The sequence below is a fragment of the Harpia harpyja genome, chromosome 4 (assembly GCF_026419915.1).
Source record: "Harpia harpyja isolate bHarHar1 chromosome 4, bHarHar1 primary haplotype, whole genome shotgun sequence".
NCBI lineage: Eukaryota > Metazoa > Chordata > Aves > Accipitriformes > Accipitridae > Harpia > Harpia harpyja.
In genome coordinates this window covers 62,276,707-62,303,633 of record NC_068943.1, presented here as the reverse complement: position 1 = coordinate 62,303,633, position 26,927 = coordinate 62,276,707, and the positions used below count along the sequence as shown (strand labels likewise).

Genomic DNA, 26,927 nt, shown 5'->3' with positions numbered 1-26,927 from the left:
GAGACTTAAAGGAATACCACAATGAGAAATAAACATACTGGCTGTCCCTTCCACCATGAAGGTCTGAATTTTTCCGTCCCCGAAAGCGAGAAATGCTTGTTCAAGTCTACATCATACATGCTGTTATCAATAATACCATGAGATTCTGGATACAATCCCTGCAAAATGAAAATAAACAAAAAAACCCACTGAATCTTGAAATCCAATGGAGCATAAACTATGTTGCAATGCACACTGTTGCAGTGTTGCAATTATTTTTAGGGCTGTTTTATCACAGAAACAGAACATGCTTTCCTAACTCACACAGATCATCAGATTCCTGCCAATAAACTCAGTGTGCCTGTCAAGTTCCCTTGAATTTCCCCATTTTCTCCCCAGCCCAGTTAAAACCTGATGTGCTACAGATTAAGTACCATATATGTCATATGGCTGTATATCAGCTGCCAAACCCATCATAACACACACTCTCATCAACTGGCTGTGTCCTCACACATACTCACCCATATACAATTAGACTGACAAAGATCAGGAATAACCAGTTTACAGGCCAGAATCAGATAGCATGCCTATATAGCCACATCGATCATGCCTGTATGTACTTTCTCAGCATCTCTCTCTTTTACTCCTATAGCTTGAGTTCCCATGTCCCACAAAAAGATTGGCACCACAAAATCCTTTCTATGTCGTCCAGATAACGAAAAGGAAAAATAGCAAATTCTCACTTACTGTGACAATAGTATAGTGGTTTGGAAAGGTTTTTGTGGGGTAAACAGCTCTCATGTATTTTGAATGTGTGCCACATGTTTCTGCAACAGATCATGGAATTAATATAAATTTGCTTATAATTTTTTTAAATTGAAAACTAACAGTCTTAAAAACAAACAAAAAAAATCGCCACAGTAAGTTGCTGTGGTATTAGAGGGGAAATGTGACTCCAAATTAAGACGCGTACATTCTGGTGTCTCCTTGTGAGCTAGGCCTACCATCCCATTCCAGTCAATGGACCCTGGACACTCAATTCAGCTGCCTAAAGCCTAGATGCCTAGGGCCATTTGAGACATCTTTAATGATCCTGCCTGGCCTTCAGATGCTGCTCCTACATCCTGTCTGCCAACCCAAACGAGTGTCTCAGATACTTCTGAGATCCAAAATGGCACTAGACATATATGTTTATGCAATGAGACTAAAACCTCAGGTCAGCCCAGGCAAGATATTCTGTAGAGCTCTCTGGTGACCAGATGCATGGGAAGGACTCAGTTGCTTAAGCACTGGCATCTGGTGCCATTTTAGATATCTTCAGTTATCTAAGACATCTGCATGAAAGTTGGCAGTTTTGATGCAAGATCACCAGGAGATCTGTGTCCTCCTGTCACAACTGCTGAAGGCCACCTAGGATGTGCCACAGCACTCTGAAGTATACTAGAAACATAGGTTAAGGCAACAACGTGTCCCGTGGCACCTGAGCTGACTTGCTCTCTAGGCTCTTGCACTGCTCTGTACAGACTGTATTAACCATAAATGCACTGACTACAATAAGCATATAGACATCTCACACACAGACACCTCCAAGAATGTATCTAACTGTAGGTCTCCTGCTCTGGAGTGAATCCCACCCCAGGTATCCTACCTTTATCTCCAAACATGCATCACTTTACAGCAATCTAAGGCACTTACCACGCCTGAACATCTGTAATATCTAAATGCACTATAGTATCCAACTTATTTACCCACAAAACAAAGGTGCAAAGACTGGAAGATGCCTTAATGCCATTTTTTAATCTAACTCACGTGGAGAACAGTTCTTTATTAAGCTGTAGTCAGATGATTATTTGATTCACACTCAAACACACTTTCTTCTTTGATGTACAGCATTTCAGTCAAAGAACAGAAACTGATTTTAACTAAACAACCTCAACTAAACAATGAAAGCCTGAAATTATTCAACAAAACTGTTCCAGTGTGGTACAGAAAAAAAAGGCTTAAAGAGTGTTTAAAGAAGGGCTGAATAATTGACAAATACATCAGAAAATCAGCATAATTTTATATGGATTTCTCTTGGATGGTAGAGAAGCTACATTCATAGTGTACATATTCTATAACAACTAGCTTGATTAGTTCTACCGAAAATCCTAGGTTAAGGGAGTTAATAGAGAGGAAATATTTTATGCTACAAATCAGCATTACATTTTTTCTTTTGCAAAGAAAGGAATTCTTTCCTTTCCACTGTAGATTTCTGAGAAGTATAAGCATGAATGTGCATAAGCAATTGTTAAAATTGACAACAAATATGAGTAATGCTGAATTAGATCTGTTTTCATTTGAAAGGATTTCTTGGAAACATACACGTAGCATGGTTTTCATGCCTTTTGTCAACTTGGCATTTCCTTTTCACCTGTTTCAAAAGACTGGAACTGAACACTGACTTCTGCATGCATGAGTTCTTCACTGATTCAAATGCCTTCCAAAGTCAGAATGACATCAAAGAATAAAATATTTGCACAAGAAGTCAGGTTTGCACACTGCTTCAGGTTCAGGCTTCTGGTTACCCTCAGTATCCATAAACAAGATTGTTAACCATTCAGTAAAATGTAGTACTTTGTAACATCCGTGTTAAGTTTTTAAATGAGCACAATAGAAACAGAATATGATAGATTCAGAACAGATATGAACACTGTCAATTTAGACTATTACTGCTGAGAAGAAATGAATAAATATGCAGACATTTTGTCCAGGTACAAAGTATCTTGAGAGCTGAGCTCTAAAATATTCAGGAAATTTTAAGGAAGTGTGCACTAATGGGTCCCACTTTTTAGAGCCCTTTACAGCACAAGCTAAAGATCTTCAACTTACTCTTTCTCCCAATATTCAGAAATACTGGGAAACAGTTACTTGAACCTTACTGCAATCATATCAATATATGAAATTATACCAGTATGTAAATTACATTGCATTTAAGTCTAATATAATAATATTCACGGACATACTTTTAAATATGCAGCTTCTCTTTAATATCTTAAAATATCTGACTTGAAAAAGTACATCTTTGAGGAAAATTTCCCAATAACCCTATGCATTTTCTCTGTGTATTATACTTTAATGATAATCTCCTTACCAGTTAGAATTTTTCAATGCAGTACAGACAATGCAGGAAATCCTTCTCTGGAACTTTTTTCAGTCTTAAACTGTATTTTAATGTATATTTCAAATGATTTATTTAATAAAAAGCTGCTGAACAGTATTAGAGGCCTTGTTAAAAAAAAGTCATGTTTGCTATGCACTCAAATGCAAGAATTAATATAGAACATATAATAATGAAAATATACAACTGATGAGGGAGACCTGATTTGTGTTTTTCTTATTGCTGAGCAACACATATGCATGACAGCAGCAAAAGGGATTGGAGAGGTTGCATGCAGACTTTTAAAGAAAATAGTCAAAGTACTCTTGGTAACTTACTGAGTTTTTCAATGTTTGGCAGCAAAGAATTCCAAGTCTGCAAGTATTCTGCTCTAAACCCATCCATTGAAAAAAGGATAAGTGGTGGCAGATCAAACCTACAAGAAAATATGAGTTTGTCATTGTAAAGGAGTTTGGAAAGTTGGTGACTTGTTAAGATCTTTAACAAAATAAATTCTACTTTTAAAAGCAGGATCCAGAATTTCCAGGTACTTCCCAGAATTAATATCACAGTGTGAGATAAACAAATAGTTCAATATTTGAGAGCAAATACACAATCCTCCTGAAAAAAAAAAACGTTGGAGGAAAAATATACAAGCTACTCAGTATATACAGAACCTAGAAAAAAAAATCAGGTTTTTGTTAATCTTTTAATTACAAATACAAATAAATACAAATGCTGCAGACTAGCATCCAAATACCAACCCAGAGTAGAGAACAGCCAAAGTACCTCTGTACATAGTAATGGGCTGAATTCTGTCTCTTGTATCTCAATGCATCTTAAAAAATTTTTCAGGGCAGCTGCACAAGGACTGCAAAAGTACAACAGTCACCCAGCAAGCAGTAAGGGTCAATTGGCCTCACTGTTGAGAAATGTAATCTCTTCGCAATGCCAGGTTTGTGCTAACCCCTTACCTTACCACATTTCCTTTGTGAAGACATCACTAAGCAACCCATGTTCTTTGTGGATTTTATCTTTCAAGTTTCCCAGCTCCCATGGAGATGGAGAATGCTTCTTTGCCTCAAGGCCCCTGACAAACTGAACTCAAAGCTACAAAAGGAATGCAGCATCTGCTAATGTGCTTAGGGTAAGACTTTATGTAAAGAAACAAGGATAAAAGCCTCAGATCTGACTTCATATGTAGGTACGATAAAATAGACACAAACTGCAGCTGATCTCTAGAACAGTGTTTAAATTCTTGTTATAAAAATTCTAAGTAGGAGGTGCTAGCTGTGAAAGTAAACTTCAAAGCTTTTAAACATGCTTTCTCCTAGCCAATCTAAAAGGACTCCTAAAGAAAAATGCATTAGCAGTTATGAAGTGCTGGTACTATTGCACCTTTTTTCATAACACCAAGTGACAAAATCAGTAGGATCAAGTCATCTAGTTCTGAAAATTCAGTCTTTTTGTTAACCATCATTACATATTGCACAGTCTCCTTAGAAACATATAAAGAAACATAAAAATTGTAAACATACAGTTAAATTAAAGATGTAGTTTGAAGTAGGCTTCACTACACATAGTATCTAATAAAACACAAACTATTTGTAATTTATAGGAATGGTTCACTAAATAAGCCTGTAAAATACTGGGAGAGAAAATGATTGATAAAATGCAGTTACTGATAACTTACACGAAACCATTTTTTTGAGTAATACGTTGAGTGATGACTATTAAAAAAATTTATATATTCACATCAGGCAGTAATCACTATCCCAATTTGTTTCTCATTCACAGTGGTCTTTTCAAAACACAGAATTACACTGGCATTAACAGTCTGTATAAAAACAGTTTGTGTAAAACAGCTTCCTGATCTGAATCTGAAATTAAATGGAGCTTTATATAGCAATGCTGTTTACAGCACTTAAAGAAGCCCTCCTCCACTAGTTTCTAAGCTTTAGCCTATGAAACTGTGTTAATTCAGCAAGTTATTTGTTAACCTATAAAGTATATTTTTACACCTATGTTGGGAGGCGCATGCAGGAACCCATGAAGAGGCCACAATACTAAAGGTATTATTTTTATAATTAAACTAAACTGGCAGTAAAATAGATAGAATAATGGATAATATCACAAATAGCACAATGGAACCAGAAAAGAATCCATTTTTCTTTGAGAACAACTTTTAAACTGTGTTTCTGCCTAGCCTCTACCTATGATTCTGCAATACTGCACAAATAGCAGACATCAGAATTACCGTGTTTCAGCATTAGTAGATATACAACTACTTTCATAGCTTCCTTTTTAAGACACCTTTCTTCCCACAGATAATTCAAGTAAAGAAATCTCTGTTACTTAGATAAAGAATTGCAATCACAGAGTCTAACTGTTATTACACCTTGCATAAAGTGATTTATCTGAATTGTCATGAAACCAATATGGTAACAAAAATGGACTATGGACAATTTGTGACACATGAACCCTGAGATAACTCCAGTAATTTTTCCAGGTCTTTGCAAACTGACTTTCGATCTGGATTTGAACTCCTGTACTCTGCTCCAAACTGTAAATGATAAATGAACATGCAACAAAATGACAAAGGTTTTAGAAAGAAAAAACATTTCTAGCCACAAACTGCTTCTATAGAACATTCCTCAGGGCAGGAACCTTATTCTCAGTAAATATGAAAATCTCATGAAGACCTGCTTCAGGCCACTGGAGTATTTCTGACCATCACAATGATTTTATTTGCTAAGAAGACAAAATTATTTTATCCTACCCAGCTGGACACTGAGGAGTTTCAAGTGATATACATGGTTCTTCTACCCAAGGTATTTCACCTAGAAGGACAAAAGAAAATAGTGAGTCAGCATTAACCCGCCCCCACAAACAACAAAGAAGTTTCCTGGTTGATCGTTTCAGAGCTCTTCCTGGTACTTTTTCTGCTTCAAAACAGAATTATAGAAATGTAGGTCTAAAGATACCTTTAGAAACCATTTAGTGCAACCTATTAGGCCTCCAAACCCTGAAAGGGCTAATGCTTACAATTGTAAGTTAAAAACAAAGAACATATACTACACAGACAAGCAAACAAACAAAATGGAGAAGAAATCACGATGAAAGCTTAGCTTAAGTTTTCTCTGGTTTTAAATGGATAACATTTAAACTGTATCCTGTCCACACTGGATTACTGACTTCTTTTTTTGCAGATACCATTTACATATTTAGAGATGATTACCAGGGCTCCCTTTAGCTTTTTTTCTTTTTTTTTTTTTTTCCTGTAAAGAGTCCAAACTCCTTCAATCTTTCCTTGTTGACCATGGCTTCCAAATTTCAAGTAATTCTTTCTGTTCCTGTTTGAATATTCTCTACCTGCTTCACAGCTATACTCATTTATGATAATGTTTGCCCATCTCTTTGGAAGAAATAAGGGAGGTCAACAAGAGAAGAAAGAAGAAAAGCATCCAAAAAGGAAAAAATATAAAAGAAGAGAAGAAGCAGTGGCTGCTGAAGTTCTCAGCTCACCACAGAAAGTTTCTCTCCCAGTAAGCAGCCAAAGGCAGGGATGTACAGCAACCTTAACTACGTCAACTCAATCAATTTAGCACCTAGTCAAACTCCTGACTGCTTTTAGCTTTAATTTGCATTTAGGTGACAAATATAATTTTGCAGGAGTTGCCTTAAATCTCTCACCTCACAATATAAAGGAATTCTGGTAACAGATACCATGTTTTATGCCACTGGTATACTCCTCAGGTACCATTCCTGTAATCCAATTTTACCAGTGCTATTCTTTATGTGTTTAGCCAGAGTCTGTATGAAACAACCAGCTATGAACAAAGATATTCAGAAATAAGTAAAACATAGGAAACCCAATCTGAAAACTAATTTCTAACAAGAAGGACAAGAAATTTTAAATTAGGGATGATTACTACAATATGTACTTCGGGTTGCAAGAATTTTGAAGCAGAAAACATGTCTCCATCTATTTTTGAAAAAAAAAAGAAAAGAAACAACGAAAAAACCCACATTTGGTATACTGTGCAATATTCAAAACATTCTGTCTTTCTTATGAATGACACACATTCACATTGTTCTCCAGAAACCATCTTTTTCCCAGTCAAAAATATCAAAAGCTTCACCTCAAAACATCTTAATTTTCCAAAATATCACTGTAAGACTCTAACCTTGAGAAACAAATGCATCTACCTTTATATTTGCCATGTTTGGTCATCTATTTATTTCACAGGACAATTTATATATAAATATCTTTGACTTTTGATTTACCTTTGCAAATGCTGTTGTAGTTTACACAGCAGTCTTTTTTCTGCAAACAGTCATCAGAACAAGAACAGTAACTTCCAGGTATCCGTGTCTCACCACAGCGGAAATTAGTGCACCTCCAAGATTGGGCTGAAAATTGGAAAAAAATATTATGATTCAGTTCACAGAACCTTATGTAAGCTCCTTGGTGTGGAAATCCCCCAAACAGGTAAAGAAAAAAAAAAGAGTTTTTGTTAAGCTATAATTTACATGTCCTGCTTGAGTTGCTTTAGAAGTTTTACCTGAAAGGAAAGCTCCAGATTTCATTTAACACATAGAGCCTATTTCTGTGGCCATTGAATGATAACACAGAGTCATAGAATAATTTGTTTTACAAAGGTGTCCCCAAAGTCACATTCTTCAATGCCTTCCACCCTTCCAGGAAGATCTAAAAAAAACATAATCAAACCCATATTTCTCCTACGGAAGAGAGAGAAGGAAACAGATCTTTTTCCCGCTCTTCCACATGATTCCCAGCAGACAGCAAAAAAAGAGATGTAAGTGCTGAAGCAGGCAGAAAAAGAGATAAGGATGAAGAAACATCTGAGCAGCTGCTGGGAGAGCAGAGAGGAGAACTGGAGAGGAGTCTGGCCTCAATGCAGAGCCAGGCCTGTCCCCTGGAAGATGAGTGCACTCGTCCAAGCCCAGGCCCCCACCGAGTGCTGCATGAGGCTGGAGAGCGCACCTGACCGGGAAACACCCATTCATTTTCAAAAGTGCAAGAGGTGCCGGCACAGCGGCATCATTTCAGGGCCCTGGTCAAAGATAACCTACGATTTCCACTCATGCTCATCCACAGCTTTATCTGGGCCAGGAAATAGGCACTGCAAATGCTCTGGTTATCCAGGGGGGACACAAATACAGGGATCTGATTTGAGAAAGACACAGGAAGACTTTGTGTCCTGCCAGGTCACCAAGTTATGGCCCTCTAGCCACCTGAGTGCAGAAGTAGCTTGACACCGCCACATCCTTCCCTCCCTGAGGGAATGTGACATAACTTCTGTATATCTGTGGAAATATGAGAGTTTATCCTTTTCTTATTACTATCACATGAAAAAACAAACCCAGAATAAAATGGAAACCAGTGAGCAGTGCCTGTAGGGGAACATACTTGGCTCCACGCAGGCGTCCTCGTAGTCCCAGCAGCAGTCCCGACGCTCCTTGCAGCTGCTGTCGCACTGGCAGCCAGGCACCTCCTTCCTGTGCGGCTCATTGCACTTGTGTCTGCAGCTGACTGTAAGAAGGCAGGCAGTCTGAGCGCTCAGATAACCCTGTCCCAGACAGGTCAGTTAAATGGATCACAGACACGGGTTCCATGGAGAAATGTGCTGAATAATTTCCCAAATCTGTTTTCTGAGTCATTTTCCAATGCGGTCACTAGCACACTGTGGGTCAGCGAGGCGAAATGAAAGCTGTAGGAAGTCCTCTGGACATTGAAGGTCCTGGTGGCTGTTCAGGCCGTGCTCGCCCATAGCCTGTGATGGGGCTGTTTCTGCAGCAGGTCTTCCCAGGACCGGTGGCACAGGAGGCAATGCCTGGGTGTCCCACCCTCCCAGCATGAGGAGGTGGAAACTGGCATCTCCCCTGCTCATTTCTGGGTCTGGGATGCAAGAGGAAGAGCGACTCCCACTTTGGACGTCCCCTAATGCACCTGCCAGGGAGCTGCGTGGGACGGGGGCTCCCCCAAGGCCAGGCACCCAGAGCCATGGGGGCTCCCCCAGGGGTGGCTGGACAGGGCCTGGCAGCCCAGGCCCGTCCCACCGCCGAGCCAGGAGCAGGGCAGCCAGGGCACCCCAGGCACTGGGCACCTCCCTGGGGACAGGGACAGGCCAAGGTCAGGCTCTTGGCGTGTGGGTGGGCCTGGCTCAGCGGGACCCATGGCCACGCAGGGCACGGCTGCGGGGACCTGGAGATCAGCCCTGCTGTGGCATTGCTGGGGCAGGGGCTGATGGCCCCAGGGGGCTGAAATGGGGTCCTGGGCAGGGTGGGGGCAGCCCTGGGGGGCTGGGCAGGGCCCATAAGGCTTATTAGTGCACTCGGGACTCTGACCATACCTCTCCCACTTAATCGTTACACCGTCCCTTAAAAATCTTCAGGTTTTGTTGTTTTGATCGAAAGAAAGAAAGGGTCCAAATAAGGGGCCTCATGTTGGAAATGGAGACATGTATTTCCTCACCACAACTCTGCCACCTTCATACAGGGTGAAGGAGAGCTCTGGCTCTCCTGAGGGTACCCAAGGACAACCCCAAATCTCCAAACATCACCCGCAGCTACACATTAGCCTCCACAAGGACAAGCCCTGTGTCCACCTTCTCTGTATTGCAGAAGTACTGTTTGAACCACTCTGAGCACCTACATTTCCAGCTTTCTTGTCCACTCACACCGTTAGACAGGGATAAGTATAACTACTCAGATTTGCTAGTGCAGTTCTATTACAGTTGCTAAAAGGCTCATGCTTTTGTAGGATGCACTCCCTACAAAATTTGGGCTTTAATATCCACTGTGTAGAAACCATGTAGAGCTAAAATGATTTTTTTCAAGCTAGGCAGCTTGTTTCACGTGTAGAAAGTTCTCGTGTTGAACCTTGTGCTTTAAGTGCTTACATCAACAACTATTGTTCAATGCAAGAAAGCTTTGCAAATAATTAGAATAACAAACAATATATGTAATGAGCATAAATGGATCTGTCAAAAGTAGAGATGAAAAGAAGTAATTGAGGGTTAAGTGTTTTATGACTGGAGTCTGTTCTGTCAAGAAAGAGCTACAATTTTTCACAAATGAGCATGAAAATCTGCACACAGTTTTTCTGTGCTTTTTTGGCTGAAGTTCAGAGTATTTAATTTTTCCTCTATCCATTGGCTTTTGAACAACTCAAAGTTGTTCAGATGGTCTATCTGATTTACAATGATATAGAATGGTGAGTCTAAGTCAGAAAAAATATAAAGATAAAAGTATAAACCTTTTCCTCTGTAGTGGAACTGTTCATAACTCTCATAATTTGCAACCCATGCTTCTAATTTCTTTACACTATTTACGTAACTGTGTGAGGTCAGAAATTTAGTATTTCATTAACTCTTATTTGCAATAGTCAGTACAATTACAGGAGGTATAAGGAAATGTACCTTGAGCATATAAACAGCATCAATTGTACTATCACCAAATGCAAACTCCGTGCTAATTTTTAAACATACAGAATGCCAGGTCCTCCTGACTCCTTTCCAGGCCTCTTCTCCTGAGACCACAAGCCCCCAGCACCTGTCTCGACTGTGACTCCTTTTGCTCCTGAACAGCAACACTCTTTCCCACTGCCCTTATAGCAAATGCAACTGCACAAAAGTGCATGTTGCTCAGGGCTGAGGCTTCACCTCCCACTCCGCAGTGTAATACTGTGTGTTGCTAATTCATCTTTCCCAAGTAGGTCTGGTTATGAAAGCAGAAAATAAAGTTAGTCAGTCCCTATTTAGGATTGCTCTGTAACACCTGCAGAAGCACTGAAATGCTAACATGCTGATTTAGTGCTATCTTTCACTTACTACAACTATGACCAAGTTCCTCAGCTAAATGTCAGTGAAGACTCAAGCTGTGGGTATCTACATATTTTACGCAGGAAGTTGTAATACCATATATGTGTCATCAAAAATCAATTACAGTTCCATCTCATCCTATGTGCTAGGCCCATAGTGTTGAAAGATCTCAGAAGGAGCTAAGACTTAATGAATAAGTAGGTAAACAACCTCAATATGTGTTGATTAGGAATGAAAAAGAGACTGTGCTTCCTTGACCTCCTCTAGTATGAGATCACTATTGTTTTGATTCTAAAGGAAGTGTTTTATTTAGTTCACCATGTGGTGTGTTGTTCTGATCTGGCTTGACCCCTTGACTTCAAAATGTTATGTTGTTTTTCTAACTAAAAAACAACATTCCACCAAATCAAACCATTATTGCCTTTTTACCATAACTTTACAGAAATTGAAGTTTTCAGAGAAATTCATAATCAGTTTTAACATTAGCCACCTGAACTATGCCAAATGTACCCAAAGCATGAGTCCCAAAGATGGTCCAATGATATCTCTTCTACTAAACAAATTGCTTAAATAATTGCAAAATATTATATGTAGTAAGATAACCCCTATTTCAAATTTCCTAAAAGTATTAATATAAAAAAATTTCCAAACCTGTTGTGAACTAGGTTTAGCACTTCTTAAAAGAGAAGCAAGGCACTGAGTGGTTTAGGATAGGTTTTTCAAGTATAGATTGTGAGTGTACAGTTTTTATACAATCCAACTTGAAAAATGCAAGAACTTTATTATTTTCACAGGTGATAAGTTTTCACAGAGCATTTACATTACGCTATGAAAGAGCCTCTGCTGAAGGCCTTTACCAGTTCTAGCTTCAGTGGTGATTATGCTGAAAGTATCATAAACATACCTTGCTCCTGGTCTCCACGGTTCAGTCCTAGTCCTAAACCTAGTCCCAGGGACACAACCACCAAAGCACACAGCAGAACCTGTCACAAAGACACAGGAAAATTAAAGTTCACAGTTGTGATAAACTGTTATGTTTATTAGAAATTAACCATGTGATTATTACCTTTTATGAACTAATAATTTCTCTGAACTTGTTCATCAAAAAATTGGAGGCATTCTGAGCCTGAAGATAGGAGAGGCACAAGAATGATAATCTTGTGAACTGCTTACAAGTCAACGCCTTAATACCGCACTTTTAACCTATGGCCAGTCCCATGTTGTAATCAGGGAAGTCTTTGCTGCGGAAAAGAGTGTAGGAAGTAATCAATATATTTACCTGTTTTGCAAATTCTTAATCTGTGTAAAGAGAAGGTAATACCTTTTATTTAGCTTTTGTATTTTCCTGAAATGCTCACAGGGATTTCTTAAGAGACTCAGTTGGATTGAGGCTGCAGGTGTCAAGTTTTCATCCACATGCCAGTTTCTTGTAATAAGTCACCCCATTAGTGAGGTTAGAGGAAACTGGAAAGAGACAAATGGCCCAAGGAAACCCCATAACAGAAAGCAGCATAACATTTGGGAGGTTAAGGAAGAGTTGAGGAGGCCTCTATCAGCTTAACGGACACTCAAGATGAATGGTGATGTATGGTGGCTGAAAGGTGCGGTGAAAAGTGACAACCATCTCAGAGTATTTCATAGTGTATGCACTTTCCATTTCACTAAGGCAATGATGGGAAAGAAAATGCATATCACAGAAAATCACCATAAACCAACACAGTTTACTTCCCATTTTGCCTCAGAGCCTTCTTTTGTCTCCTGCTGTTTCCAGGAACCACCAGGCACTAGGAACTACTAAGATTCAAAATAAAGTAGAAATGAGAGGCATACTCTCATGCTTAGTATTACTGTAATGGAGCCTCTTAACTGAGACTACAGCAATTATAAGGAGCTGGGGAAAACTCTGTGTGGTTACAGTATAACCAAGTGCACATAAGCCATCCTGTTACTTTTCGCTCATCCCTGCTCACAAAACCACCCTACACTCTTTGTTACTGCCCATCTTGCCTTGCAGGTGCTGGGCAGGAGTGTGGCAGCAGGGAGGGCTGCTCAGTTCTCAGCTGTGGGCATACAATTTGGCCACGGAGCAGCTCCACACCAGGACAGTCTAAGCACACATTATTCCTTCCCGTAGACCAGGAAGATCCAGGCACACAAGCCAGAAAGTCAGGAGTGTGGCACACTCCCAACTAGCCCTCTTTCAGGGACAACCAGGAGACCTAACTGTATGTCTGGCATGGCACATACCTCTTCCTCTGGACAGATACAGTCAGACGGCCTCCTCCAGACCCCACACTTTCTCCTCATGCTGCTATGCTCCTTGCCACTGTGCTCAAGAATTTTGTGTTTCTTCCTTGCTGCCCACCCTCTCCAGCCTCATGTCACTGATTTTTTCCCAAGCAACACGAAACACCAGCAATGCCAAAGTTACTTCCTTCACACTTTCTCTCTCCCACCTTTACTTTCTTCCTGCTCCTCACTCCCTGGTTTTTGTATGGGAGAAATACCCCAAAAGTAGGAATGGAAATGGAATTGGTGAGAGAACTGGGTAAGAGAGACAGATGGAATAAGCGTGTTTGGAAAGATTGCCCAAAGTGGCAGAAATGCTGAAGTCCCTCGAAGAGACAACCCAGGTGTGAAGGCAGCAGTTCAATCCTACATCCAGTTTGCAAGGACTAAGAATCAGGGGGCACATTTGGGCTAGAACAGCGGCCACTCTTTCTGGGCAGGGATAATAACACTGCCAGAGTAACCTAACAGGTCTTGTTTCACTGAGTACATATAATCATAGAATCATAGAATCATTTAGGTTGGAAAAGACCTTCAAGATCATCGAGTCCAACCATCATCCATGCCCACTAAACCATGTTATGGAGTACCCCGTCTATGTGCTTTTTGAATACCTCCAGGGATGGTGACACAACCACTTCCCTGGGCAGCCTATTCCAATGCCTGACAACCCTCTCAGTAAAGAAATTTTTCCTAATATCCAATCTAAACCTCCCCTGCCGCAACTTGAGGCCATTTCCTCTTGTCCTATCTCCAGACACCTGACAGAAGAGACCAACACCCACCTCACTACAACCCCCCTTCAGGTAGTTGTCGAGAGCGATAAGGTCTCCCCTCAGCCTCCTTTTCTTCAGGCTAAACAACCCCAGCGCCCTCAGCCACCCCTCATAAGACTTGTGCTCCAGGCCCTTCACCAACTTGGTTGCCCTTCTCTGGACACGCTCCAGCACCTCACTGTCTTTCCTGTAGTGAGGGGCCCAAAACTGAACACAGTACTCGAGGTGCGGCCTCACCAGTGCCGAGTACAGGGGGACGATCACTGCCCTGCTCCTGATGGCCACACTGTTTCTGATACAGGCCAGGATGCCGTTGGCCTTCTTGGCCACCTGGGCACACTGCTGGCTCATATTCAGCCGGCTGTCAACCAGCACCCTCAGGTCTTTCTCTGCTGGGTAGCTTTCCAGCCACTCTTCCCCAAGCCTGTAGCGCTGCATGGGGTTGCTGTGACCAAAGTGCAGGACCCAGCACTTGGCCTTGTTGAACCTCATACAATTGGCCTCAGTCCATCAATCCAGCCTGTCCAGATCCCTCTGTAGACCCTCCCTACCCTCAAGCAGATCGACCCTGCCTCCCAACTTGGTGTCATCTGCAAACTTGCTGAGGGTGCACTCAATCCCCTCATCCAAATCATCAATAAAGATATTAAACAGAACAGGGCCCAACACTGAGCCTTGGGGAACACCACTTGTGACCCTCCACCAACTGGATTTAACCCCATTCACCACTACCCTCTGGGCTTATCCATCCAGCCAGTTTTTCACCCAGCGAAGAGTACGCTTGTCCAAGCCATGAGATGCCCGCTTCTCAAGGAGTATGCCATGAGAGACTGTCAAAGGCCTTGCTGAAGTCGAGGTAGACAACACCCACAGCCTTTCCCTCATCCACTAGGTGGGTCACCTGGTCATAGAAGGAGATCAGGTTGGTCAAGCAGGACCTGCCTTTCATAAACCCATGCTGACTGGGCCTGATCCCCTGCTTGTCCTGGACTTGCCACATGAGTGCTCTCAAGACAAACTGTTCCATAATCTTCCCCGGTACCGAGGTCAGGCTGACAGGCCCGTAGTTCCCCGGATCCTCCCTCCACCCCTTCTTGTAAATGGGAGCCACATTGGCAAGCCTCCAGTCTTCTGGGACCTCCCCTGTTGACCAGGATCACTGACAGATGATGGAGAGTGGCTTGGCAAGGACCTCCGCCAGCTCCCTCAGTACTCTTGGATGGATCCCATCGGGTCCCATAGATTTGTGGGTGTCCAGATGGTGTAGTAGGTCCCTAACTAATTCCTCCTGGATTAAGGGGGGTATATTCTGTTCTTCATCCTCACCTTCCAGCTCAGGGGATGGAGTACCCTGAGGATAACTGGTCTCAAATAAGCGCAATCACCAGGGCATGCACTCTTCACCTTAAAGTTCACTACGGTGTTACCTTCCATTTTCATTAAAACTCACATTTGTAATTGAAATAAATAGATGACACTAAATTGAAAGTACAGCTATTACAGCAGCAAACATTTCACTGCTACAAGCAATGAGAGAGCTGAAGTAAAAACCAAAAACTCATAGCAGGTATACAGATGAGATGCTGCATTTATTACACCATTTACACAAAGACCCTTGATTTTGGGACATTCATCCTTAAGGTGAAACAACATTGGTACCGCCTATTCAAATCTTCAGACTTCCCACAGCTAACTTCTATGTCTAAATTCAGGACTACAGCTACTTATTCATAAAAAAGTTGTTCCTAATGCATATGCTCTGTTCTCTGGAGGACTTATTAGTGTGACTACTATTTGTGAGTACACAATTCTTTGCCTAAGCTTTCAGGAAAAAGTTGCCAAGGAAGTACTTCATGCATATAGTTTATTAAAAATGTAGATAAATGGTGTAGAATATTAACAGTTTACACCTCCAATATTTAGATTTTGTTTTTTCATACAGGCAGGCATTTGAAAACTAGTGCATTTGAAAGAATGAATATGTTTTAGGATACTTAAATTTCTCACTTTACTCTTCCAAGTACCTCTTGAAAGTATAATTTACTTTCCTTCATATTTAGCCATTTTTCCCACATTGTTTCTCATGATTCATTTATTTTTACTGAAGACTTAAGGAAAAAAATGTCTCTTAATCTTCTCTTTTTTTCTCCATTTCCAATATTTCCTTCATATTTTACGCAATCCTAGCACAATGCAGCATTAAATAGAAAGTAGTACTATGTGAAATTGTTCTGATGACAGACCTGAAGAGTGTCATAACTTGACTCTCTTTTTCATAGGACTGTTTTCAAAATTAAGTTTGAGTCTTTCTAAAATCAGTACCTGTCATTTTCTGTAAATTCCAATTTACAGATGCAAGAGCTTGTGCAAACATATACACATACATATATATATATTTAATGTTTGTTTCTTTTTTGGTCACAAACAGAAGCTTGAAACTGTGTATTGGCTACAACAAAAGATTTTAAAAATGTAACAAAAACCCTACACATTTTTATTTACAAGGCAGCTGCATGACTTTTAAAGCCCTGGGGAAGAGGGAAAGATTTGACACGATATTTGAGATGTGGGACTGATAATACTGTACAAAATGGTTCATTAGTCTTTTCCCATGCCTTGCTTCCTGTGTGTTTTTCACCAACGCCTTGCCTACATGTTCTGTTTTGTTAATGACATATCCAAAGATAAAAAAGTAAGCAGAAAAGAACTGTGGCTGCTTTGGCCACAAACACATCACTTTTAAACAAATGTATAAAATAAAGTATTGAAGCAATGTCTTTGCTGTGCAAAAGAACTGTCAGGTTATCGTAGTAAAACAAAAAGTGCAGTTAACTGCCAGAAAAAAGCAAATTCGCTTGGTAAGTACCAGAAGAACTTTAGAAATCTGCCAGTGATGTTAGTGCATTCATGCAGTAAAACTTTAAGCACCAATTAACAAGCTACCCTGAATGCTTATGTTAATACAACAAAAGTTCTAAAAATTCTGCAGATTTGACAATTGTTAAACTAGCAGCCCTGAAGAACAGCACCTACTTACAGCACAGATGGCTTTGTATTTCAGAAGGGTTTTTCTTTTCACATACTCTGTTGGTTTTAAAGACACCTCATCCAAATGTCCTCTTTGATGCTTGATGATATCATCCTGAAGCTCCATATTGCCAAGATCTGCCTCTTGGCTGTGTGTATGCTGCGTTCCTCAGCCTCACCAGCTGGTTTAGCTGCGACTAAGATGCTACTCCTTCTTCAAGTGTGTATGTACTTTGTTCATAGGTTTTTTATGAGATTCTAGCTTTTGCATCAGGTCTGCAGGAAGCCAAAGTAAGCAGGAAAATGACTCAGAAAGGTCAAAGGCTGAAAAGCATTTTCTGTGTACAGAGAAATTGTCTGTCACATTTCAAGATAAGGACAGCATTAGGTAAACTCTTAACTGGAGATTAGGAGTAATACATTGCTAAGCAATAAAATGCAAAAATGACACAAATTCAAGTACTCAACTATTTGGTTAAAAACTTGTCATCCAGAGTATTTGTTATCTTCAAAGAAAGTGTTAAATATGTTAAATGAAACAAATATGAAAGCAGACCGTTTCTTAATTCCTGCTCTGTGCCACACCTATCTTTTCAGATCCCTTCCCTTATTTAGCACCAGATGATTCCTCACTTTTAGTTTCAATCCATCTTTGTCACATACTTCTTTCAGCTTGTTACATGTTTTTTCAGTAGTGATAGATGTACTTGTTAAAAAAAAATGGCATAGAGCCAAATCAAATTCAATAAAAAATAAAAAGGTTTTGTTTAAGTATAATTTGAAATCTATTTGTTTTTCAATTTGGTGCTTAATGGAAGGGTTGTTTGTTATGAAAATGTACCTTCATAGCCTACTAGGGCTATGCAAGTATAACTATTGAAATGTTGATCTGATTCTAAAGTTGAGCACCACATGAGCTGTAATTTATAATATTTATAATTATAAAAAAGAAACCCCAAACATAGTACTATATGAGCTGGTATGAAGAAAATTAATTCCATCGCAGCCCAAACCTGTACAATCTCTACCCTTTATTCTATACCATTTGTGCCATGCTCAGGTCCCACATTATGCAATACATCCCATTAACCACAACCCACCCCCTGCCCCCTTTGATATATGGACAGATATCATTCCCTTAGTCTATGGGCCACCCCTGTTAAATGTCCATAAACTGTCCATGAGTTCACTTCTTCCATGACTAGGGTTCCATCTGTTACAGTGGTTGCTCAGGACAGGAGAGGCAGTGTGTTTTGTGGAGTTACTGGCTGCCAAAACCTATTCAGGTTGGGTCACACTTGCAGGGCTTCTTGTCAGGCTTGTCCTCTGTTCAGGTGGTTTCTGCTATAGTGCTTCCTATAACATGCAACTCAAACAATGGGTTACAACAATTTAAGGACCCCGGGGGTGTTGGTCCACAGTCGGCTCAATATGAGCCAGCAGTGTGCCCAGGTGGCCAAGAAGGCCAACGGCATCCTGGCTTGTAACAGAAATAGTGTGGCCATCAGGAGCAGGGCAGTGATCGTCCCCCTGTACTCAGCACTGGTGAGGCCGCACCTCGAGTACTGTGTTCAGTTTTGGGCCCCTCACTACAGGAAAGACAGTGAGGTGCTGGAGCGTGTCCAGAGAAGGGCAACAAAGCTGGTGAAGGGTCTAGAGCACAAGTCTTATGAGGAGTGGCTGAGGGAACTGGGGTTGTTTAGCCTGGAGAAAAGGAGGCTGAGGGGAGACCTTACCGCTCTCTACAACTACCTGAAACAAGGTTGTAGTGAGATGGGTGCTGGTCTCTTCTATCAAGTAACTAGTGACAGGACGAGAGGAAATGGCCTCAAGTTGCACCAGGGGAGGTTTAGATTGGATATTAGGAAAAATTTCTTTACTGAGAGGGTTGTCAAGCATTGGAACAGGCTGCCCAGGGAAGTGGTGGAGTCACCATCCCTGGAGGTATTTAAAAGATGTGTAGACGTGGTGCTTAGGGACATGGTTTTGTGGTGGACTTGGCAGTGTTGGGTTGACAGTTGGACTCGATGGTCTTAAAGGTCTTTTCCAACCTAATGATTCTATGATTCTATGATTCTATTATTCAGGGGTGTACCTGCTCCACTGTGGACCTCTCCACAGACACAGACGCTTTGGGGTGCATCTGCTCCAGCGTGGAGTCACTCACAAGTCACAGGCCCTTCAACTGGAGTTCACACTGTAGTTAAAACATGCCTACTACAGCAGTATAGGAACAGCAGCAATGCCCTGGCCATATGCCAGCCCAGGCACGTGGCCAGCGCTGTTATCAAAATGTTCCCAGGCACAGCAAAGTAAGATGATAAGCACTACAGCAAATAGCAGCCACTAAACAATCACTAGACTCTAATATACAGCAAAGCAAGCAAGTCCTGTGGCAAGCGCAGGGGCCTGTCGATTAATAGCTAAACAGCTGTAGCAGCTATAAATCCGGTCTAGCACATTCCGATCAAATCTGTTGTTATCTTGAACCCTTCTGGCCGCACACTGGGTATCAAAAAGCACTCTTGTGGGTTAACCCCAGCAGGCAGCTCAGCCCCTTGCTCACCCCCCCCTCAGTGGGATGCGGGGGGGAATCGTAAGGGTAAAAGTGAGAAAACTTGTGAGTTGAGATAAAGACAGTTTTATAGGTAAAGCAAAGCTGCACATGCAAGCAAAACAGAATCAGGAATTCATCACTACTTCCCTTCAGCAGGGGAAGGGTATTCAGCCACTTCCAGGAAAGCAGGGCTCCACCGTGCATAATGGTTACTTGGGAATACTAACACCAAAACTCTGACTCTCCCCCCTTCCTCCTTTTTTCCCCCAAGGTTTTACTGCTGAGTATGACATCATATGGTGTTGACGTGCAGAAAACAGACTCCACAATCAGTGAGATTGTAAAGTAGGTATGTTCATTCAGCGCTGGGCCGCACGGGGGTAGTCCCACCAAAGTCGTGCGCACCCGACTCGGCAGTTTGTCTCAAGTTTATGCAGTCAAGTGTTACATATTCACAATACGCCTATACATATGCATGACCTATCCCGCTTCATATTAAAATTAGCTCCGAGAGGTCATTTCCATAGTCTCCTCTCAACTGCGCTTGCGCAGTGCCTCTTTATGGTGGTCGTCTGGTGGTCGCAGAGATGAAGATAGATGACTCCTCTTCGTCACCGCTAGTAACCTTTTTTCTTGCGCAGGCTCAGTGATTTCTTGGTATTCACCCAAGCCGCAAGACCAGTCTTAGCTGGCTCTTGGGGCCTGCTCCTGCTTCTTATCAGGAGCTGTCTTTACCTCACTGGCTGGTCCTTGGGACTAGCTCTTCTTATCAAAGACTGTCTTTGCCTCAGCTAATTTCAACAATGTAAGCGCTAAACATCATCCTTCATCCCCCCTTATTATGTCTACTGAGATTCTTTTGAATCCCCTTGTCTCAGTGTGGGGTACCCCTTTGGTCAGTTGGGGTCAGCTGTCCCAGCTGTGCCCCCTCCCAACCTCTTGTGCACCCCCAGCCGACCTGCAGAGAAGGCCTTGAGGCTGTAAAAGCACTGCTCAGCAACAGCTAAAACAAGGGGGGCTTATCAACACTGTTTTCATCACAAATCCAAAACATAGCACCATACAAGCTACTATGAAGAAAATTAACTCCATTCCAGCCAAAATCAATACAGAAATTTACAGAAGTAGCAAATTTGACCTTTGAGAGTGTGAATCATCAGTGTAGACACCCAGGGTGAATTTCTGCTCCTATTGATATAAAAGAAAATAATTTAGGAAGTGGAACAGGATGTGATCTCATATATTTGATTTAGCTACTTTTACATAATCATTGCTCTAATTTCACAAACATTACTGCCCACATGATGAATTTCTATAAAATTTCTCACTGATAAAATAAGAATATAAAACTTCATGAACATTGACCAAGAACCAAGACTTTTCTGTTTAAAAATCAAGGGCCTCACATGTTTAAAAATACTTCTTTTCATCCCTACCAAAAGACAATTCACACAAAAAAAAGCAATCCATGTGATCAATACTTAAGAGTAAAGAAAAAAACAGGGAAGAAGGAAATAATTAGCAATTACCCTTTCTGTTCTCAGTTACTGAATCACAAATTTAAGTGACCGCTCTGCGTACAGTCTGACACTATACAAATGCAGGGCTAGGGTACAGACAAACCTATTCCCCTATAGTCAAATTGCCGTCCTCAGTTCATCTGGCACTTCCAGAAATAGGAAGATGGTTTTGAAGAACACAGGCAGGACATCTGTGCCATATACATGTTAACAAGCATCTTGGGGAAACACGGAGAGACATTTCTGAATAGCACTATGTTGTGGCTGCTTTCAATTTTCACTACGATTCCCGTAGTTTTAAGCTACTAATATAAAGGAGCTGAAAGTCCTCTAAGGCCATCAAGAACTAGACAGACCTCATATATCATCAGTTAAAAGACACCTTTATACTCATTTGTCACCCATCTTCTAAAATGAATGGCACTCACTTACAAAAAAACACCTCAAAGCTTAACCATTTTTCCACAATTATAGTGTGCTGAGTTCACTGTGGAATAAGCAGTTTAAGGAGACATTTCAAAGGAGACTATGAGAAGAAGAATGTCTCGAGGAGATATTTTTCTTCAGCCAAATGTTTATCATCCTTAAACAAATGGTTATTTTGATGAAGGGGGTTTTTTTGCCAGAGTAACATGACATTTACAGACATTTTGAAAAGTGCATTTCCTTTTCTGTCTCTGGATGAAGAAAGGGTCATTCCTTCCTCATGCCAATGCTGCTTTTCTTTCCTTGTTTGGTGAGGCTTGTGGCTCTGTGTTACCTAACACACAGAGCCTGACAGGGCTTCATGCCTTGGCAGAGGCACTGTGGTACAGTCCCTGGGCCTAAGATCTTTATGGTTCCTCCTCTTGGACATTCGGTTCCCTTAGGCAAAGCAGGACGATCATTGCTTAGGCCTGACTTACTGTGGCACCCCTGGCCCTCAGCTCCATCCCAATGACCAGATTCTCTGCCGAAAGTAGGATCATAGGTAGTTCAGTTTTGTTAAAATAAGGTCTGTTTAGATGAGGGGTTAATTTAGGAGATAAATCATTGTTGAGACCTCTTAGGGGGTTCAAAGCTATCACGTGGTCCAGTTTTAAAACTCAAAATTGGGTATAGTATTTGGGCCAAGTTGTGGACCAGGACTCTAAGGTTAAACCAAGTCTGTCTAATAAAGGTAACCAGTTAGATTTGGGCTGGCATGGTAAGTACAGTTTAGAATGAATGTTGGTTAATGACCTAAAATCAAGATAAAGTCATATTAGGCACAAAGTTGTGGACAGATTGTGGCTTGGTGCATATTAAGGTTGGATCGAGATCTGGAGTCCAAGGCACCGTTAGGAATGGCTGTTAGTCAGTGAGTGTGACAGAGTGGTAAGGCAGATAAAAGTAATAGTAGACTGGTCCTCAAAATAAGGGTAAGACATAATGACAAGTAAAACAACCTCTTTTGGGCTCCATTTCCAGTCCTGTTATGGGTCACTATGGGAATGGCTTAGGAGCTTGGCATAGAATTAGAGTAGACACCTATCCCGGGTGTTGCCATTTTGATAAAATATGAGCCAGTCTGCCCAGGGTGGGCAAGTACTGACAGTAGATGTTGATGGGACATCCAAGGGCATGTCAGATTGTACTGCAACACACTTTAAATAAGCACACAGTGAGGAGTATAATGAACGTTTCTTACAGAATAGCTTTGTGTTAAGACTGAGAGCAACCCAATTATAAGAGCAACACAAGCAAGTACAAACGGACCATCAATTATATCCTCTGTTTCCAATGATCATTTATTACATGTATATGTACGTAAATAATATACAGGTGTCCTGGTTTCAGCTGGGATAGAGTTAATTTTCTTTCTAGCAGCTGGTATAGTGTTATGTTTTGAGTTCAGTAGGAGAAGAATGTTGATAACACACTGATGTTTTCAGTTGTTGCCAAGTAGTGTTTATACTAAGTCAAGGATTTTTCAGCTTCTCATGCCCAGCCAGCAAGAAGGCTGGAGGGGCACAAGAAACTTGGAGGGGACACAGCCAGGACAGCTGACCCAAACTGGCCAAAGGGGTATTCCATACCATATGATGTCATGCCCAGTATATAAACTGGGGGAGTTGGCCTGAGGTGGATTGCTGCTCAGGAAATAACTGGGCATCGGCTGGCGAGTGGTGAACAACTGCATTGTGCATCACTTGTTTTGTATATTCCAATCCTTTTTATTATTATTGTCATTTTATTATTATTATTTTTATTATTATTATTATTATTATTATTTTCTTCCTTTCTGTTCTATTAAACTGTTCTTATCTCAACCCATGAGTTTTACTTGTTTTTTCCCGATTCTTTCCCCCATCCCACTGGGTAGGGGGGAGTGAGTGAGTGGCTGCGTGGTGCTTAGGTGCTGGCTGGGGTTAAACCACAACAACAGGTAAGCATTATTTGTTTCCCAACCAGGTATTTCCCATTGCTGACAAGAATGCACTGACTTCCATCATGTGTACTACTGCCTGTTGGCTACAGCACATATCTCCACTAGCTGTGCAAGTGCTGGTGCCCCGCATATCACGATTTGGTGAGGTACTTTTTTAAAATTTACTTATAACATTTCTCATTGCTTATGTTATGTATTCTTCTAGGCCTGTTTACACAAAAGCTGTTTACGTTTACAACAAACAATCCTCTACCCAATTCCATGTAAGCTTTTCTCCTATGGGTACAGTCGTCTTATTTTCCACTCAACTCCAAGCCTGGAATTGTTAATTTCTCACTGCTCTGAGGCCTTCATCTATCAGCTAGAATTTGGGATGATCAGCTTTATTCTTCTGTGTAGACATAAATTTCTATCTAGTTACCATCACTAGCTGAATTTAGGTTCATGCCCAAACAGCCACAGATGACTCTATATAAAAGAGTGCCAGAGAGCCACAAAAATTTAAAAAAACTGTCTTGATTTGGCATTTTACATATATTTTTAACCTAAAGCCCATTGCACATATATAAAGTATCCTCAGATGTTTTCAGAAAAATGCATTTTCAGTTTATTCTGTCTTTATGACTTTTTATAGGAGTGAATAATTCTAACTTTCTAGTCATTACAGCAAACTATAGTCCCACAATAACGTAAGGGATCCTTACTGTAAGAACCAGAACATGTATTTTGTCAAATTATTCTAAGAACAGATTATTCAAAGAACAAAGAAGCCTAAGCAAATATTTCCCTAAAAACAACAACTCCCAAATTTTAAACGGCCGTTGCTCTCCCCCCTTCGCCCTCGGTTCCCGCTTCCTGCCCCGCCCCCAGGAAGGGGTCCCGGGCCGTCAGTCGCGGGAGGAGGGACAGGGGCAGGGGCAGGGCCCGCAGCCGCCGAGTCCCACACCGGGCAGGGAGAGGCGGGCGGCGCCGCCCGGAACGCTGCCGCCGCCGGAACGGCCGGGCGGGGCGAGCAGCCGCTTCCGGGGGAGCGGGATCAGGGACGGAGCTTCCGGCGGGGGAGGGGGGCGCCGCGCCGCGCCGCCGTCTCCGTCTGACAGAGGGCCCGGTGGGGGCCGCCGCTCGGCCTGTGGGGCCCGGCTCGGCATCATGGCGATCCCCATGGTGCCTATGGAGACGCAGCTACAGAGCATCTTCGAGGAGGTGGTGGTGAGTCCGTCCCCGGAGCGCCGCCACGGGGGCGGGGGGGGAGCGTTGTGGGCGGGCCGGCCCGGGGCCGGGGCTTGTCGGGGGCTCCGCGGCCTGCCGCGCTCCCCCGGGGAGGGGTCGGGGGAGGCGTCCTGAAGAAGATAAAAAAACAGCGGAGAAAGAAGTTTTTGATTTTCCTGGCGCACTTCGTGCGTTGAACCCCCGGGGGTGTGAAACGTCGCCGTCCGCCTCGGCGGTAGTTCGTTCGTGCTGTCACCCCCGACCCGGGAGGTCGGTGGAGGGGAGGTGGCTTCTCAGGGCTGAAATCCTTCCTCTGCTGAGTTCCTGTAAGGAGGCTGATGGAGAGTAGGATTGGGCATAAAATGGGGAGGCAGATTGCTTACCCCAAACCGAATTATAGTGTGCTGAGTTCACTGTGGAAGCAGTTTAAGGAGACATTTCAAAGGAGACTATGAGAAGAGGAATGTCTTGAGGAGACGTTTTTCTTCAGCCAACATAACAGCGTGAGCGAATTGTGGAAATACACCAGCACAGTGATACCTGCAAAATGAAGCCTAGTTCGGTAGGTCATTAGACTAGAATAGACTAGAATAGACTATTTCAGTTGAAAGGGACCTACAGCGACCATCTAGTCCAACTGCTGGGCCACTTCAGGGCCAAAAGTTAAAGCATGTTAATTAAGGGCATTGTCCAAACACCTCTTAAACACTGACAGGCCTGGAGCATTGACCACCTCTCTAGGAAGCCTGTTCCAGTGTTTGACCACCCTCTCAGTAACGAAATGCTTCCTAATATCCAGTCGGAACCTCCCCTGGTGCAGCTGTGAACCATTCCCACGTATCCTATCTCTGGATCCCAGGGAGAAGAGATCAGCACCTCCCCCTCCACTTCCCCTCCTCAGGAAGCTGTAGAGAGCAATGAGGTCGCCCCTCAGCCTCCTTGTCTCCAAACTAGACAAACCCAGAGACCTCAGCCGCTCCTCATAGGACATTCCTTCCAGCCCTTTCACCAGCTTTGTTGCCCTCCTCTGGATGCATTCAAGGACCTTCACATCCTTCTTAAATTGTGGGGCCCAGAACTGCAAACAGTACTCGAGGTGAGGCCGCACCAATGCTGAATACAGTTGGATAATCACCTCTTTTGACCAGCTGGTTATACTGTGTTTGATGCAGGATGCAGTTTGGTCCCTTGGCTGCCAGGGCACACTGCTGGCTCATATTGAGCCTACTGCTGACTAGCACCACCAGATCCCTTTTTGCAGGGCTGCTTTCTAGCCACTCCTCTCCCAGTTTATACTTGTGCCTGGCGTTACTCCATGTTAGGTGCAGGATCCAACTTGTTAAATTTCATCCCGTTAATCATTGCCCAGTGTTCCAATCTGGATCCCTCTGCAAGGCGTCTTGTCCATCAAGAGAGTCAACAGCACCGCCCAGTTTGGTATCATCAGCAAACTTGCTAATGGTACATTCAACTCCTGCATCCAGGTCGTTGATAAATATATTGAACAGGACCGGTCCTAGAATTGAACCCTGAGGAGCACTGCTGGTGACTGGTTGCCAGCCAGATGCAGCCCCATTCACTGCAACCCTTTGAGCTCTGCCCTTCAGCCAGTTCTTCACCTAGCACACTGTGAACCCGCTCATCCCACAGTTGGACAACTTGTCCAGAAGGATGCTGTGAGGGACAGTATCAAAAGCCTTATAAAATCCAGAAAAACTACATCCACTGCCTTCCCTTTGTCTGCTAGGCAGGTGACCTTATTGTAGAAGGATATCAGATTAGTTAAACAGGACTTTCCCTTTGTGAACCCAAGTCATTGGGTCATTAAGTCATTGTTTTGTAGAGCACAAATGAATGAGTTTCTTGGTTGATATGAGCACTTCATGGTCGGGAACATGGGGGTGACAGTAGCTGATAAGGGCCTGAACAGGAGCCTGACTGACGTTTCTGACAGAAGAGGCTGGTCAAATTTTCTGAACTGGAAAGAATATGTAGGTCTCACAGAAAAGTGTAATTGAAAATGATGTCTATATGATGAATTTCAGTAGAGGGAAGGTTGGGTTTTTCTTTCTGTTTTAAGTTTGCATTATAAAATGCATGATGTACTTTTCTTGGAATGATGTGAAGTTGCTCATAGCGTATTAATTGTCCATACCCAGTTGATTTCTCATTTT

The 26,927-nt window shown here is 42.2% G+C and overlaps 2 protein-coding genes across 6 annotated transcripts in view; one reads left to right on the top strand and one right to left on the bottom strand.

Annotated features, from left to right (window-relative positions):
- Nucleotides 1-17,376, bottom strand: part of ENPP3 (ectonucleotide pyrophosphatase/phosphodiesterase 3) — a 46,263-nt gene extending 28,887 nt beyond the window's left edge. Inside the window, exons 1-8 of one of the 2 annotated variants that reach the window (XM_052784372.1) lie at nt 17,068-17,376; nt 11,870-11,948; nt 8,553-8,675; nt 7,406-7,531; nt 5,898-5,958; nt 3,457-3,554; nt 727-806; nt 39-158 (exon numbers count right to left, since the gene is read on the bottom strand). In XM_052784372.1, the coding sequence (XP_052640332.1) occupies nt 39-158; nt 727-806; nt 3,457-3,554; nt 5,898-5,958; nt 7,406-7,531; nt 8,553-8,675; nt 11,870-11,948; nt 17,068-17,184 (804 nt within the window). In that variant the 5' untranslated portion in view covers nt 17,185-17,376. The remainder of the gene's footprint in view (nt 1-38; nt 159-726; nt 807-3,456; nt 3,555-5,897; nt 5,959-7,405; nt 7,532-8,552; nt 8,676-11,869; nt 11,949-17,067) is intronic. The other variant, XM_052784371.1, reaches the window with a different exon arrangement.
- Nucleotides 17,377-24,595: 7,219 nt separating this feature from the next.
- Nucleotides 24,596-26,927, top strand: part of MED23 (mediator complex subunit 23) — a 40,342-nt gene continuing 38,010 nt past the window's right edge. For all 4 annotated transcript variants that reach the window (XR_008234762.1, XM_052784366.1, XM_052784367.1 and 1 more), the window contains exon 1: nt 24,596-24,753. Coding sequence is in view for 3 of the 4 variants with exons in the window: in XM_052784366.1 (XP_052640326.1) it covers nt 24,694-24,753 (60 nt within the window). In the remaining variant the exon portion in view is untranslated. The remainder of the gene's footprint in view (nt 24,754-26,927) is intronic.